We start from the raw sequence: 16,017 nt of genomic DNA on the forward strand, positions 1-16,017 counted from the left end.
TCACAGCTGTGCAACCTGTATGTGTCACCACCACCACTGAACATCATCCTCATCGTTTAGTGCACCTTCATTCTTCAGTTATGCTGAACAAGTTTTTACTCCAGAAAACAAGAGGGACTCGCGCCCTGAGGACATGTTCCCAGTAGTTACCACCTCATAAGCTGTTATTTGGTTCAGAAGTCAAGAAAGAAAACCTTTATTTAGAAAGCACATCTTAATCCAGGTGCAAATGCAAGTTGTGAAACCCCACATGTAAAGCCTCACAGTAAAGCCATGAATTAAACAAGTCAGAACAGCAAACATGAAGAAAAGAACACAATAAAAAAAATCAGTAATAAAAAGACCTAAAACTAAAACCCTAAACATCCATCCATTCACTTCCGCTTATCCTTTTCAGGGTTGCAGGGGGCGCTGGAGCCTATCCCAGCTGTCATAGGGCGAGAGGCGGGGTACACCCTGGACAGGTCGCCAGTCTGTCGCAGGGCCAACACATAGGGACAGACAACCATTCGCGCTCACATTCACTCCAGCATTCACACCTATGGGCAATTTAGATTTTTCAATTAACCTATCCCCACAAAGTGCATGTCTTTGGATGGTGGGAGGAAGCCGAGCATCCGGGGAGAACCCACGCAAACATGGGGAGAACATGCAAACTCCACACAGAAAGACCCCGGCCTGATGGTGGAATTGAACTCAGGACCTTCTAACCACCGTGTTGCCAAAAATCCCTAAACAACAAAATAAAATTGAAAATATAAAGCAGCAAAAACGATTAGAACGATAAACTTAAACTAAGAAAAGGAGTAGGAGTTAAATCAGTTAAGATCAACATTGGTCCACTAAACAGGCCTCACAAGAGTGTTTCAGTCATTTCTTTATCAAGCTGATAAAATTTAGGTTGAAAAAAATGAGCTAATATTTGGCAGAAAAAAGAAAACAGTGCTGGGTATCTGATTTCCATAATTGATTTGATCCAATCAATTTTGACTCAGACAGAAATATTATAATTTGGATCGTTTATCTGTACATATCCATATTTTTATATCTGTGTATATAATAAAATCTGACACTAGTGAGACTTCACCACAGGTGTAAACATCACAGCAGACGTCTTTGTGTCAAAGTTAAGCTGGGCATACACGGTGCAATTTATGGCCCATTTTCAGACGAGATCGACTCTTTATAAATGTGACTTTTCCTTTTGTTTTACTTAGTGCTGTCAGCATCAACTCGCTAACCGAGATTTGGGGAGTTTCGCCTTAATCGTGTGTCATGCATCATGTAGTATACATGGGGTAATGAGACGCGATTAACACCTCACGACCAGCTCCCGATCAGCAATTGTACGGTCACATGGTTGCCACTTGTGAGGGTATCACACTATAGATGCGATGCCACGAGCCAATTTAACGCAACATCTCACACTCCGCGTGTGCAAATACAGAAACAGAAGTGAAAAAGATGAACTAGTAGAACTTTGGCAAGCCCATCCGAGCCTTTTTGATGTGGCCTTACAAAATTATCATCGCAACATCCGCGAAAGAAGTTGGATGGACATTTCTGCTCAACTGCAGCTGTGTTGTAAGTCAGTGTTTTTCATTAGCATTTTAGTTGATGTTGTTGGTGCTGTGTGTCTGTGTGAGTGAAAGACAGAGATGGAGAGAGAGGAAGAGCAAGAGACAGATTTTGTGTTATATCTTAGCTATATAATATAAGCTTTGGTAACACTTCATGTTACCAAGCTAAAATTTGGATGCACAGTGTGAGCACTCAGGTCGCAGAGCTGAGCATTAGGGTTTACAAACATAGGGTTTCTCTCCAGTGTGAACACGGAGATGCTTTTTCAGTGTACTCGAAACTGCGAAGGCTGCGACACACTCTTCACAGCTGTAGGGTTTCTCTCCTGTGTGGATGCGCTGGTGGATTTGTAGCGCCTAAAGCGTTGAAAGCTGCTCCGCACTCGTCACAGCTGTGCGGTCTCTCTCCGGTGTGAATTCTATGGTGAAGCTTTAAATTGTGTTTGGATTTATAGGTCTTGTTGCAGTCCTGGCACTGGTGCACAGTACGTCCAGTCTTCTTCTGTTTCTGAATAAACAGCAGACAGAAAGAGAGAGCGGTGACGTTAGACTCCACGAAGGAACAAAAAAATAAAACACAAGCACTCAGAGAGATCTATACTAAAACTGATGTTTTATTGTGTTTTTATTAAACATTAATATAATATATCAATCTTTGTGTGTCAGTGTGAAGTTGTATGCTGTATTGACATTTCTTAAATACCTCAAACCAAGAAAGAGATCATTATGAATATTATATTATTAAATCAAGTTTGGAGCTGATCCTTCATCTTAATCAGTGTGACGCTGACCTTTGACCCAGAAGATCATATAGTTTTTTATCTTTACACTTATGACTGGAACATGAAAAAATTTGCCATTTGTTAATCTCGGCAATGAGGGAAATGATGCCCACAATAACAACAACATGCTCCCCGAGTCTGACAAGAAGCCATAAAGCGAGCAGCAGGTACACGCTCGCTTTGCTGATCTCCTAATTGTGGTCATAAATATTTTGCGTAGTTGTGAACTGAGTTTTGTAGCCTTGTAAACCAAAATATCTGAAATTTTTAGGTTTGTGCATTTATAGATGAAAATTATGAGTGTGCAAAAAAGATTTGTGTAATAAATTATTTTTGTTCAGTTCTACTTACCGATACAAAGCAAGAAACTACATGTAAAACTGCGCTCAAGTTCCCTGGCTGTGTTGGAGTTTCAACTTGCAAGCACAAATTTTGACCCAATTTTTATTCCTTTCAGCTATTTGGTCAATGTCATGTCAATCACAAGTTTAAATATCCAGTCTGCGTGCCGGAGGGGTGCTTTTGAAAGGAGCTCAGTAAAGCACCCCTCCAACTGATTGACATGACTTTGACCAATCACTTTGCAAAAACAAGTGGTTTTTTGCTTTGTACCTGTAACCAGACCTTAGCAATTTTTTTTTAAAGTAACTTGTGTAAATATCTTTTACAAACACAAATTCTCATCTGTAGATGCACAAACATTTTCTGATATTTTATGTTTACAAGGGTACAAAACTCACAACTGCGCAAAATATTTATGACCACAATTAGACCCTGCTTGTGTTTGTGTTGCATACAAATGATATCACGGGATGTTCTGCTGCATTGCTATAACGACAATTAGGTGTTACTCGAGTGTAATAGAGATCGTGTCCAAATTCATGGGCTGCATCCTCCTGAGGACCCAGCCATTGCGGTCTACGTGGGCCGGGTCCTCAGAAGGTCGGGTAGGCCGGAAGTAAACGGCTGGGGAAATTGGACGGTCTAGCCTTCTGATTAGCGTCACCGCTGTCTCGGTGGAGTATAATAAACTCGGCCGTCTGCTCCTTGCTATCTAAAATATAACAGGACACTGGCGTAAATTCTCGACCATCTCACTCTTCTGTTTAATCAGTTTTCTGTTTGACGCCGCGCCATGAATTCTGGGATATGGTAGGCCATGAAGGACACACCCTTCAAATTCGGGGAAAAGGAGGACGCATTTGTCGGCTGCATTCGGAGGAGTCTACGAATTTGGACAGCCTTCGGCGTGTCGCTATGACGTAATCGGTCTACAAATGCGTCCTCAGGAGGATGCAGCTCATGAATTTAGACACGACCAAAGATTGAAAATGTGACGTCATTCCAGGGTAAAACCACAAAGGATTGTGGGTACGAGTGGCAAGCGGTACTAGCGCATGTAGGCTTTCACATGAAAACAGTCACACAGCGATAAAAAGAAACACAAAAAATGGCAAGAAGCTGTTGTATTATTAACTGCAATAGTCACATGACAGCACCGGGAAGCCGACGGGTAAAGAGATTTTTTATTGGATTCCGTCGTGGAAGAGAAATTGTTCAAGCCATGTTTCCGAAATAACAAAGAGCCGACGGATGGCCTGGATTGCAGCCATTCAAAGACCAAATATAACGTCTCAGAACACTCCAGCTCACATGTTAGTCTGCTCCAAGCATTTCCACAAAGGTAAGTCTTCTGTTGTAGTTAATACATATTTTATCATAACATAATTGTTGATGTAGGTTACAAATAAGTCTTAATTTGAATTGAATTCGTTGCGCTGTGCTGCTTTGTTCACTGTGGCTTTGCGGGCTAATGTTTGTTGTGTTTTGTAGGAAAACCAGCCTACAAAATGCTGGAATGCGATCCAGACTGGGCCCCCTCTATCAACCTGGGTCATACCGAGTTTAAAGCTGCTACCACAGCGAGATTTGATCGGTTAAGAGAGAGAGCGATATCAAAACAGCCACGAAAAGTCCCACATATATGTGCCCAAGTGTTGTACTGAAGCAATCAAGTGATGAATAACTGTTTTCCAGTATGTTGTTTTGCAATGTTTTTTGGTTGCATTGTTGATTTGTTTTTCACCGAAGCAGCTGATAAAGCAATAATACAGCATGATGGAATACAATTTTGCCTCTTTCTTGTAAGATTCTATGATAGAATGAAACAATAATGCCAGTTATAAATAAACACAATACATTGAATGAATTACTAACATTTATTTTATTTCTATTAGATCTGAAAATGTCTTGTAATACTACAACCTGAAACGACAAATAGATGCGTTTGCCTGTACAGGAGATAAAGGAAAAAAATGTAACAACAGCTGTGAAGTGGAATAGTCCAAATCACAAAGTAAACTGGAACTGGACTTGTTGCAGGGATCTGAAGTTACTAAACATTCTGTGAGTGTATGCACTCACACTTAGGACCATATACCGTATTTCCCGGACTACAAAGCGCACCTGAATATTAGCCGCACAAGCTAAAATCAGGGGAAAATCCTGTTTTGTACATACATCAGCCGCACCTGACTAAAAGCCGCAGGTGTTTCAATGTTGACTTATCATATGTAAGAGAATATGCACAAAGGGAATTGTCAGGAAAGAGATGGCTGTTTGGAGACACATCACTTTTATTAATATTTTGAAAAACAAGTTATGGGTACATATTTGCATAACTTTTTAGGTATATATACAAGTAGCGGTAATTACAAGTACGAAACATGTACTGTGCTTCATAAATGAGTAACAAATGTAGTACATAACAATAACCTACAGCACACCAGAAAAATAGATTCGGCCTACCTTTTAGGTGCAGTGACACGGCTTTAACAAGAAGAAAAGTCAGTCATTCACCATCTTTCTCTTCTTCCTGCGCACTAAAACCACCAAAGTCCTCTTCTCCAGTGTCGGAAACGAACAGGCTCAGGATGGCTTCGTCATCCACTCTCCGCTTCTCTCCTTCGTTGTCACTTTCAAAACCAGACGCAGAATTAATGATTACCAGTGCTGGAAATGCTAGCGCTTGATGCAGTGTTTTGATTATGTTGCCACTCGTACCCACAATGCAATGCGCGAAAGTCATATGGTCTGTCAATCTCTATGGAAAACCAGTCGAGCTAATCTGAGCAGGTTCTAATGAAAAGGCCCTTTGATTATTCATGGTTGGTGTGTGTGCCATGCCAGCCAACATACACACACATCAGCAGCTGGACCAGACTGTGACTCCATCAGAGACCTACACTGTTAGCTTTAGCACCTCCCTGAGGACATGTACTGTACCCCCGCCCCGAAAAAGTTGTTTCATTATTCCTGTCACGAGAAAAACGATTGGTACGATGGATCATACAATTCTTTGACTTCATTTAGAATCACAGTGATCCTCTGGACAGTGGAAGAACATATGAACAGCACAGACTGGATTCATACCTGCGACCCTCTTCTTGTACAGCACCACCATGTGGCACGTGTGCCTGTGAGTTTATCCACATCTAAGGAAGAGCTGCACATCTGCTGAGCCCTGCACGATGACCCAGTGGGGCTTCCCTGGATCATTAACATTATTGTCACTGTGATTACTTTCCCTCATGTTTAAGGCTGCACCACCCCAACACAAGAACATACATATTACTGTTTCATTAACAGCTTTAAAGGATATTTATTCGTTTATAACATTTTTTAAAATCTGTATTTTACATTGATTATTAAAAATAATTTAAACAGTTTATCGTGTTTATTTAAAACATTAATTTCACTGGAAATGTTTTGGATTTATTAAGAAATGATTTAAAAGCAGTGAAAATTATTTTAATGTGAGAGACCCGCTGTAGGAGATATTATTCAGTTTGCTTCGTATTTATTAGAATGTTTGGCTGTTTTATATGTTTATTGTTAGATTTGTCGGAGTCTAGCGGGACACCTCGGGTTATCCACACCAGTTGGCAGCTGCACTGGGTCTTTGCTGTTTAACAGCAGGATGCTCTGTCGGGACTTCTGCGCTGGACTGAATCAGAGGGCTGAACAGCGGAGAAAAGGCTTCTAAACATTTCCACTGGAGAAACACGTGTTACAGGCATAGACCACGGATGAAGCCTCAGTGAGAAAAAACCTTTTTGACTTGAAAAATGTCTTTTTTAAGAGTAATCTGGCCAAGAGGACAGCTGAAATTGCAACAATAGTTCTGTAAACATATTTTAAGTGGACAAAAGGGAGCTGATTGATTATAATGTAAGTACAATGACACAGTAATAAAGATACTTGAGAAACAGGTAATTTTTTAAATTTTATATATAACCCCTCTGTAATACCTGTTCACAAAAGTTTATTTAGCAACATACTTAAAGATATTACACATAAAAAACACATGGAAACAGTGGAAACCATTTTTTTTGCAGGCAATCACTTTTTGCCACAACACCGTCTACGAGCCAGTCACGGATCCCGGAACAGCCAGCGGTTTCCTGACTAAGGTTCAGAGCCGCGGAGGCAAAAACCGGCAGATACTTGTGTATTCTTCTACCCACACCGAGAAGGATCAGATATAAACCCACGCGTCCTGCTTACTGACCTGGGCTCCTGAGGAGGAGGTGGGGGCTCCAGCAGTCCGCTGCTCCAGCTCCTGGTTCTCCTGCATCACTACAGTGTGAATCCACCAGCAGCGCACTCGGTCTATGACTGGAAAGCACACCGGACAGCTGATATCTCCTGCGCGTTCTCGCGAACTCACCAAAAAGCGCGTGCAGGAGAATTAAGAGCCGCCCGTTCAAGTGATAAAGTCGCAGATCTCGCGGTGTTTGCAGCACTGTACTCCAGGGACGATTTTACCCATTTTTGGGGGTGCTTCAGAGACAGTGCATGAACTAAATAAAAAGTAATTGCGTAGTATAGGTTCTATTAAAATCCAGCTTCCCTTTATGGTTTGATGGAAAATTGATAGGCACCTGGAAGTGAGACTGTTAGTCTCACAAATGGTGCAAACTGCAGAGAAAAGCATCAGTGTGGGAGTCAAAAAAGGGGCAGCTTGACCAGTGAGGAACAACATATAATTGTTTGTAGTGATGTGTCTGTCGCAAACGAAATGGCTTTTAGAGCCGGATCTTTGACGTGAACGACACGAGCCAGCTCCTTATTTTTCTTTTTTCCTTCTCTCACCCTCTCTCTCTCTCGCACTTTTTTCCGCTTCACTCTGCACGTGAGCCTTGTGCTTTACGCTGGGCAGAGGGGGAGGGGCGGTAGTTACACTCGCAGCAGCACAGGAACAGAGCGGAAGGGAGAGAGAGAGAAAGAGAGCCAGGGACAACAATGTCACATTAGAAAGGTATAGTAATCATCCACAACTATTTTCAGTTGCAGATGATAAAGGATTCAGAAAGTTTATTCATGCAGGCCCATATGACAGAGAATGTGATTCTTTTTGTTTTCATATTTTAATTTATATTTTATTGTGTTGTGGTTTGCAGTGTTTTGTGTTGTTTCACTTAAAATTTCCTTAAAAGGAAAAAGCTGAAAATTTAAATAGTTAAAAGCTGAAATGTGAATAGTTGGTTTTAGTATTATATGATTTATTTATTACATTTTATGTGGAGTAAATAAATAAAAGTATATTTACGGTGGCTCCTAGAGACAAAGCACATACAAATTTCAAAACAGGTAAAAACTCCAAAACATGTACAAAACACAACAGAAGTGCTCCAGGATGCTGGGCGCACTTCCAACGACTGGATTTGGTGTGTGGTAGTAACAGGTAAATAAACATTTTTTTAAATTATTTTAATATATATGAGTGCTTGTGTATAAAAACACAAACAATACACACATGCTTTCAATTGTGTCATTTAAGTGATCTAAGTAGCTGTTTTGGAAGTTCAGTTAACGCTAGAAATGTGTTTTGGAGTTTGTACGTGTTGTACATGGCCACCGCATATATTTACATATAAACATATATAAATAAAACCACTTTTTTTTTTCATTAGTAATTCCGTTTGTGCTTAATTTTATATTGTTGTTAATAATAAATTATCTAAAGCAACAAAACAACCTGAAGAGCGGTTCGGAGCCGAAAGTGCCGGCTCTCTAAAAACAGCCGGAAATCCCATCACTAATTCTTTGAAACAACCAAACAAAACATTAAAACATTATTTATTTATTTTTTAGCTCCAGTGCAGAACAAACATGTGACAACATCTGTGTTGAAAATCAGTAAAGAAGCAAACCAGCCTGGAAATCTTAGATATTTTCTTTATAAGCAAAAGCAGTAAATTCATTTCCAAGCCTTTTAGAGTTTAAGATTTTCATAATAAAATGTAGAGATTACTGCCGAGAGATAAAAAGCTCATCTGGATATGTGTGAATGTTAAAACTGTTTCCAGAGACAGATATTTAATGATATGCATTTTTTCTTTGAATCTGCCCACACACTGGTTCACTTCATTCATGCTAAAGTTAAATGCTAGCAACACTGACACCTGTGTGTTTGTGCTGAGTTCAGCCTCATGTTGATATCTGAGCACAGAAGAAGTCCTGCGGTTCATGAGGACGGGGATCCATGATACTGGTTTCACTAATCGGACTCTCAAATGCTGTATGTTGCCTTACATCACTGGTGTTGAAGTAGTGATGTCCAGCTGCTCCCTGCTGCTCTCGCTCTCCTCATTTGCTTGTTGGATGTTGGTCCTCCTGGACGCCTTTCTCACCTGAGCTCGAAAAGTCTTACAGAGGTAAAAGTAAACAACAGGGTCCAGACAGACGTTGAAAACTGACACCATGGCGGCCGCCTCCTGCAGGTAGTACAAAACTGGAACCACAGAGCAGCTGGTCCGCAGAAAGGGGTAGGGAAGACGAACCAGGTGATAGGGGACAAAGCAAACACAGAAGATGCTGACCAGCACCAACATGTTCCTGCGAGACTTCACCAGCTTCTCAGAACCAGAGGAGGCCAGCTGCCTCTGCTGTGACTGCAACACCCTGCGGGAGATGCTGTAGTAGAAGAAGACCATGGATATGAAGACCAAGAGGACAATGATTGCAGAGAAGGTGTGGAGGATTTTGTACAGCAGGCTGACTGATGAACTAAAGGAATCAACACAGTAATTAGAGGTCAAAGGTTCCTTGGAGCTGATAAAAAAGCTGATAAAAGTGATTGTTGGAGCCAGGAGAATAACCCAGGTGATGACAGAGATGATTCTCGCAGTTCGTACTGTTCGTACAGTTCCTGAAGGATGTACGATTTTCCGATACCTGCAGACAGAAGAGGAAGGAGGCAGAATACAACTTCACTAATCACAACAGTGCCAAAACTGCAAAAGTAAATACTGAGCCAGAAAAAGGTACATTCATGCTTTTGTGAGGAGCACAGGGTGTGTACTTAACCACTTAATCTAGTTTTTACGTTGTTGTTAACTACAGTCTGAAATCAGTAAAGATTCTTACCTATTGGCAGCGATGTACGCCATAAATATGATGCTGGCGTACATGTTGAGGAAAAAAGCAGAAGCTCCAACTGTGCAGTGGAGCAGCCAAATGATGGGAGACCTGATGGCATAGTGGGCGATGCGCAGTGGCAGAGAGAGGCAGAGCAGGAAGTCAGCAGCTGTCAGGTTCTTCAGGTAGACCATGAAGCTGCTGGATGCCTGCTGCCGAGCCCGACAACAGTAAAACTTCATGATGAAGCCATTGAGGGGTAAACCCACCTGTAGAGACACAGAGAGGATGGAGAGAACAGGACGTTTGTAGATGCACAGAGAACCTTAAACCAGTTTCTAGCAAAACACATGAAAATTTGAAACTTACCAGAAACACCAGACTGTAGACCAGCATAAAGAAAGGGTTGGCTGATGTGTCGACATTACCACAGTTCTGGTCCGAAGACAGTGTTTCATTTTTGGGGTGAACCATGTTTCTGGTGCTGGAAAAAAAAAACACTTTAAAAAAAACAGTCTTTTAAACTGAATTTATAGGTTCATTTTTTAAAATGATTCACTCTTAATTTGTTTTGTTAAATTAATGTTGGAACAATTTTAGATATTGTGCTACAGGTTACAGTCTGCAGTTGTGGAAGGAAACATACAATAGCTTTAAACCAGACTGTTCTGTTCTATTAAAATGCGAGATTTCACACCTTTAAATGTTCATTTCAGATATGATCAATTGCAAGTTTCTGTTTTTATAGTTTAGCAAGATGCTTCTGCTTTTTGAGCATAGCTCATACACACACGTTAGGTTCATTGAAAGGTCATCTGTCTATGTATGGTATGGCTGGAAACGCACAGACACACATGCACCTACACACATTCTGTACATTAGTACCTTAGTTGTGGAAGGAAGCATTCATTAGTAAAGATACGTCAACCCTCTCATGAATCCTTATGACAATCCATTAAGCACAAGCTGAAGCAGTGAGCTGTAGGCAGAACCTGGACTCATCGCTGAACATAACGTTTCTCTATATGTTCACGTTCCAGTGCACATGGTACTGACACCAGGCCTGACGGTGAAGGGCAGTCATGGCAGGCCTCCTGGACTCCAATGAGCTTGGATATCAAGTTAAAGGAATTTACTCGAATTGCCTGCAAGTTTATATATTTCAATGTTTTGTTTTGCTGTTTTAATTCCTTTAAAGAATGAAATGTGCAATATAAGTAAAATTGACTTTGACATTGAAATTATCACGATGACTGTGTGGTAGGCAGAGCTAGGCCCCAATAGCAGGACTTGGAAACAAAGGGAGTGAACTAAAAGAGGCAGCTTTAATTACTCTAATACTGAACGCTAAAGCACAAACATACAAAGCTAAAAAAAATAGAAACTAGAAACACTTAACTTAAATACAGGCAGGATAACGAGAGGGTGGGAAACGAGAGGGTACACACTGGGACCAGAGAGAAACTAATTACTTGGAACAGATGAACTTTGAGGTTGCATGCTCAGTTAACTAAAAGTATTTTTTATCATGATGCTGGATTGACATCTCTTGAACGCTGAACTCAGCTGTGTTATTAATCATTGATTGTTTTTGCTCCACATGTCAGGAACTATTAAAAATGATAATTGACATTTTTTAAAATCAGCAGAAGCACAAAAGATGTGAGTCTGAGAATCCAGCTGGACCTGTATTTAACGTATCCCTCTGCAGTTTTTTGTGATGATGAAAAGTTACTTCTGTTGTTATGTCTTCCAGGTTAAATTGTAAACCATATCCAAGATGGCGCCGCGTATGGATGCCCTGGTGCTTCAGTGCATTACTTCTGTCTTGTTTTTGTGCATAACTTCTGTGTCTGGGCACTCCTCTGGATATTCTTACACCAGAGAAGAGCTTCTTAACTACAGGACTACAACACCTGGGGATTTACTTCCAATATTTGTCGCATCTGCGGCAGATTTACTGCAGACTCTGATCAGGAAAGTGAGACGCCGAAAGAGAGGTAAGCGAGCCGGTGCACTCGTGCGTCTGAGGAAACGCGGACTGTGAACTGCTCTTCCTGGGATCTTCCTTTCCAATGTACGCTCACTCAGGAATAAGATAGACGAGCTGGACCTGATGAGAAGCATGAACAGAGACTTTGCCTCCTCCTGTGTCTTATGTTTTACGGAGTCGTGGCTCTGTGAGGACATCCCGGACAGCGCGCTCAAGCTGGAGGGCTTTCATCTGCTGCGCGCGGACCGGCAGGCCTCTCTCTCTGGTAAGACCAAAGGTGGAGGTGTCTGCTTCTACATTAATAGTGGCTGGTGCACAGACGTAACAATGATTGCTCAGCACTGCTCTTCCTCTCTGGAATACCTTTTTATTCACTGCAAACCGTTTTATTCTCCGCGGGAGTTTGCTTCATTCATCCTGGCCGCTGTTTACATCCCGCCAGATGCGGATGCGCAGGCAGCTCAGTGCGCACTCGCGGAGCAGATACTGCACATGGAGCGGACATTCCTGGACTCCCTCATTATTGCTCTTGGGGACTTTAACAAAGCCAATCTGAGCCATGAGCTTCCCAAATACAAGCAGTATATTAAATGCCCGACCAGAGAGGAGAGGACATTAGACCACTGTTACAGCACGATCAGCGGGGCCTATCGTGCGGTGCCCCGCGCTTCACTCGGACTTTCTGACCACGTCATGATCCACCTAATCCCCGCGTACAGACAGAGGCTGAAGCTCTCCAAACCTGTCGTGAGGACCAAAAAACTGTGGAGCAACGAGGCTGTGGAGGAGCTTCGCACGTGTTTGGAGTCTACAGACTGGGACACAATGAAGGCTGCTTCTAACAGCTTGGACGAGTTTACGGACACTGTCACCTCCTATATCCACTTCTGTGAGGACAGCATTGTGCCATTACGCACCAGGGTGAGTTATAACAATGACAAACCCTGGTTTACTGCTAAACTCAAAAAGCTGTGGCTGGAAAAGAGAAAGGCGTTCAGAAGCGGAGACAGGGACTGCTACAGAGAGGCCAAGTACAGGTTCACTAAAGAAGTGGACATTGCTAAACATCAGCACTCTGAGAAGATGCAGCAGCAGATCTCAGAGAATGACTCGGCCTCTGTGTGGAAAGGTTTTAGGAATATCACCAACTACAAGCCTAAAACCCCCCACTCCACTGATGACTTGCTCTTAGCCAACACCCTAAACGACTTTTACTGCCGTTTTGACGAGCCATCAGGCAGCCTTCACACCTCCAACGGCCCCAACAATAGAGACACTTTGGACACTAATTCCCCCACCTCTCCCCCCTCCATAGAGCCATCACCACCTTCAAACTGTTCACCTACAACACCCCCCTCCTCACCCCACACAAAAGAGGATTTCACACCACCTCCTCCCACCACAACTCTTCATATTCATGAAGCAGATGTGAGGAAGCAGTTTAAGAGTCTGAATGCTCGAAAAGCTCCTGGCCCAGACGGTGTGTCTCCTGCCACCCTCAGACACTGTGCAAACGAGCTGGCCCCAGTATTTTCTGGCATTTTCAACTCCTCACTGCAGGCATGTCATGTGCCTACCTGCTTCAAGTCCTCTACCATAATCCCTGTCCCCAAGAAACCTAGGATCACTGGACTAAATGACTACAGACCCGTGGCTCTGACATCTGTGGTCATGAAGTCATTTGAGCGCCTAGTTCTCTCCCATCTCAAGACCCTCACGGCCCCCCTCCTGGACCCCCTGCAGTTTGCATACAGAGCCAACAGGTCTGTAGATGACGCCATCAACATGGCCCTACACTTCATCCTGCAGCATCTGGACTCCCCAGGGACCTACGCCAGGATCCTGTTTGTGGACTTCAGCTCTGCCTTCAACACCATCCTTCCAGACCATCTCCGAGGCAAGCTTTCCCAGATGAATGTGCCTGATCCCATCTGCCGGTGGATCACTGACTTCCTGACAGACAGGAAGCAGCATGTGAGGCTGGGAAAGAATGTCTCGGACTCCCGGACCATCAGCACCGGCTCCCCTCAGGGCTGTGTTCTTTCTCCTCTGCTCTTCTCCCTGTACACCAACTGCTGCACCTCCACCCACCAGTCTGTCAAGCTAATCAAGTTTGCAGATGACACTACCGTTATTGGACTCATCTCGGACGGGGATGAGTCTGCCTACAGGAGGGAGGTTGAACGTCTGGTGTCCTGGTGCATCCACAACAACCTGGTGCTGAATGCCCAGAAGACAGTGGAGATTATTGTGGACTTCAGGAAGCACACAGCTCCACTCCCCCCCATCATCCTGACTGACACCCCCATCACCTCTGTGGACTCATTCCGCTTCCTGGGTACCACCATCACCCAGGACCTGAAGTGGGAGCCCACCATCACCTCCGTCATTAAGAAAGCCCAGCAGAGGATGTACTTCCTGAGGCAGCTGAAGAAATTCAACCTGCCAACACGGACGATGATGCAATTCTACACTGCAATCATCGAGTCCATCCTCACCTCCTCCATCACCGTGTGGTACGCGGGAGCCACTATCAGGGACAAACAGAGACTGCAGCGTGTTGTGCGCTCTGCTGAGAAGGTGATTGGCTGCAGACTCCCATCTCTGCAGGACCTGTACACCTCCAGGACACTGGGGCGTGCAGCTCGGATCTCAGCTGACCCTTCTCACCCTGGACACAGTCTGTTTGACCTGCTCCCCTCAGGCAGGAGGCTCCGGTCCATTCGCACCAGAACCTCTCGCCATAAGAACAGTTTCTTCCCCTCTGCTGTTGGACACATGAACAATAACCATATGACTGTTCCCACCACTAACACATGACCCTACGCTGTGTTCACTGCATCATTCCATGTTTGGCTCTGATCACCACCTGCACTCATGTATATATCATGTACATATCTATCTATCTATCTATCTATCTATCTATCTATCTATCTATCTATCTATCTATCTATCTATCTATCTATCTATCTATCTATCTATCTATCTATCTATCTATCTATCTATCTATCTATCTATCTATCTATCTATCTACTTAGCACTTTTAATTCTTATTAGCACTTTTAATTCTTATTCTTATTTTTATTTTCATGTCTATTTAAGTGTAATTTATAACAGTATGTTTGCACTGAAGCACCGCAGCAATTTCCTAATGTTGTAAACCCACTCAACATTTGGCAATAAAACCCTTTCTGATTCTGATTCTGATTCTGATAAAAGACACAGCGCAGCTCTAACCTCAACCCTGTTGTCTTTCCTGTTTATGACCACTGAAACTGCTGCACAGAAAACTCAGACACGTAACTTCCTGATTAGTTGTTAAAAGTTAGTTAGAATTTAAATTTTTGTAAGTCATAAAGCCTTGGTGGTTTAATGGCATCACTGTAAATCAGAAAACACACAATGATTGATCGTCTCTTGTAACCTGACTTGCTGATAACTTGTGTTAAACAGGTTTTATATTGTGCTGAAAAAGTATTTGACCCCTTCCTGATTTTTTTCTAAATATAATGATGTGTTAGTCACAGTATGTTCTAAACAACATTATCATGTTTGAGCGTAAGGTTGTTTGTCCATGCATCTGGCACCAGGACACCACGAACCTTAGTCAATAAGAGACTTGTAATCGTATGTCCAGATTAGCTTCCAAAACACTAACCCAATTACTTTTGTTCCTTAAATCAGGACTGGTTTAAAATGATCTTATTTAGTTTTTCTGTCAGTATTAAATGTGAGAATCAGATACCATCCGGACTCACCTCTGGTTCTGCTGCGAGGAGGAAAAGTTGCTTCAGCCGTTCTCAGTGTGATGGTACCACTGTAACTAAGGAAATGCACAGTGACATCACTGCTGCCCTGCACACTGGCCTATTTCCTCTTTGTCTTCACTGTTAAACTGACACGACACGTGTCCAAAAGAGTCGAGTCATTCTCTGATCAGCTGCTGCTACACTTCTTATTTTAGCACTGACTCACTTTATTGACACTGATTGATTTTTTACTAATGTCCTTCACCTCTTCATCACTACAGCTAACATGAGACAGCACCTGAAGCCAATTCAGATTGCATCTGAAACAAGTGTCATGGATCCCAAGACTTTCTGAACAACTCAAATATTTCCTCAGCTCAAAGGTCAATCGATTGATGGTGCTGGCCAATGGATGCAATGAGGCTGATGTAAATCTGGGTTCAGTTTTTAAAGAAACTCCAGTGTACAATGTGGATCAATAAGGATCAAAC

General features: G+C 42.6%; 1 protein-coding gene across 1 annotated transcript; it reads right to left on the minus strand.

Annotated features, from left to right (window-relative positions):
* Positions 1–8,554: 8,554 nt before the first annotated feature.
* Positions 8,555–15,602, minus strand: LOC147333864 (P2Y purinoceptor 14-like). Its single transcript, XM_086270794.1, has 4 exons — positions 15,536–15,602; positions 10,154–10,268; positions 9,794–10,053; positions 8,555–9,601 (listed from the first exon to the last, which is right to left on the minus strand). The coding sequence occupies exons 2-4, from the start codon at positions 10,256–10,258 to the stop codon at positions 8,956–8,958; spliced, it is 1,011 nt and encodes a 336-aa protein (XP_086126920.1). The 5' UTR covers positions 10,259–10,268; positions 15,536–15,602; the 3' UTR covers positions 8,555–8,955.
* Between the last annotated feature and the right edge of the window lie 415 nt (positions 15,603–16,017).

The sequence above is a fragment of the Aulonocara sp. 'chitande type north' Nkhata Bay genome, linkage group LG3 (genome assembly GCF_057382095.1).
Source record: "Aulonocara sp. 'chitande type north' Nkhata Bay isolate Kocher_YH1m ecotype deep benthic linkage group LG3, A_spYH_male_GT1.1, whole genome shotgun sequence".
In the NCBI taxonomy this organism is placed as follows: Eukaryota; Metazoa; Chordata; class Actinopteri; order Cichliformes; family Cichlidae; genus Aulonocara; species Aulonocara sp. 'chitande type north' Nkhata Bay.

Bases quoted from the DNA above. Each gene is read 5' to 3' on its own strand.
- LOC147333864 (XM_086270794.1), bottom strand. From the start codon at position 10,258: ATGGTTCACCCCAAAAATGAAACACTGTCTTCGGACCAGAACTGTGGT. The intron at 10,054-10,153 runs GTAAGTTTCAAA...GTGTCTCTACAG, and splicing joins TCTACAGTCTGGTGTTTCTG to GTGGGTTTACCCCTCAATGG. The intron at 9,602-9,793 runs GTAAGAATCTTT...TTCTGTCTGCAG, and splicing joins GCGTACATCGCTGCCAATAG to GTATCGGAAAATCGTACATC.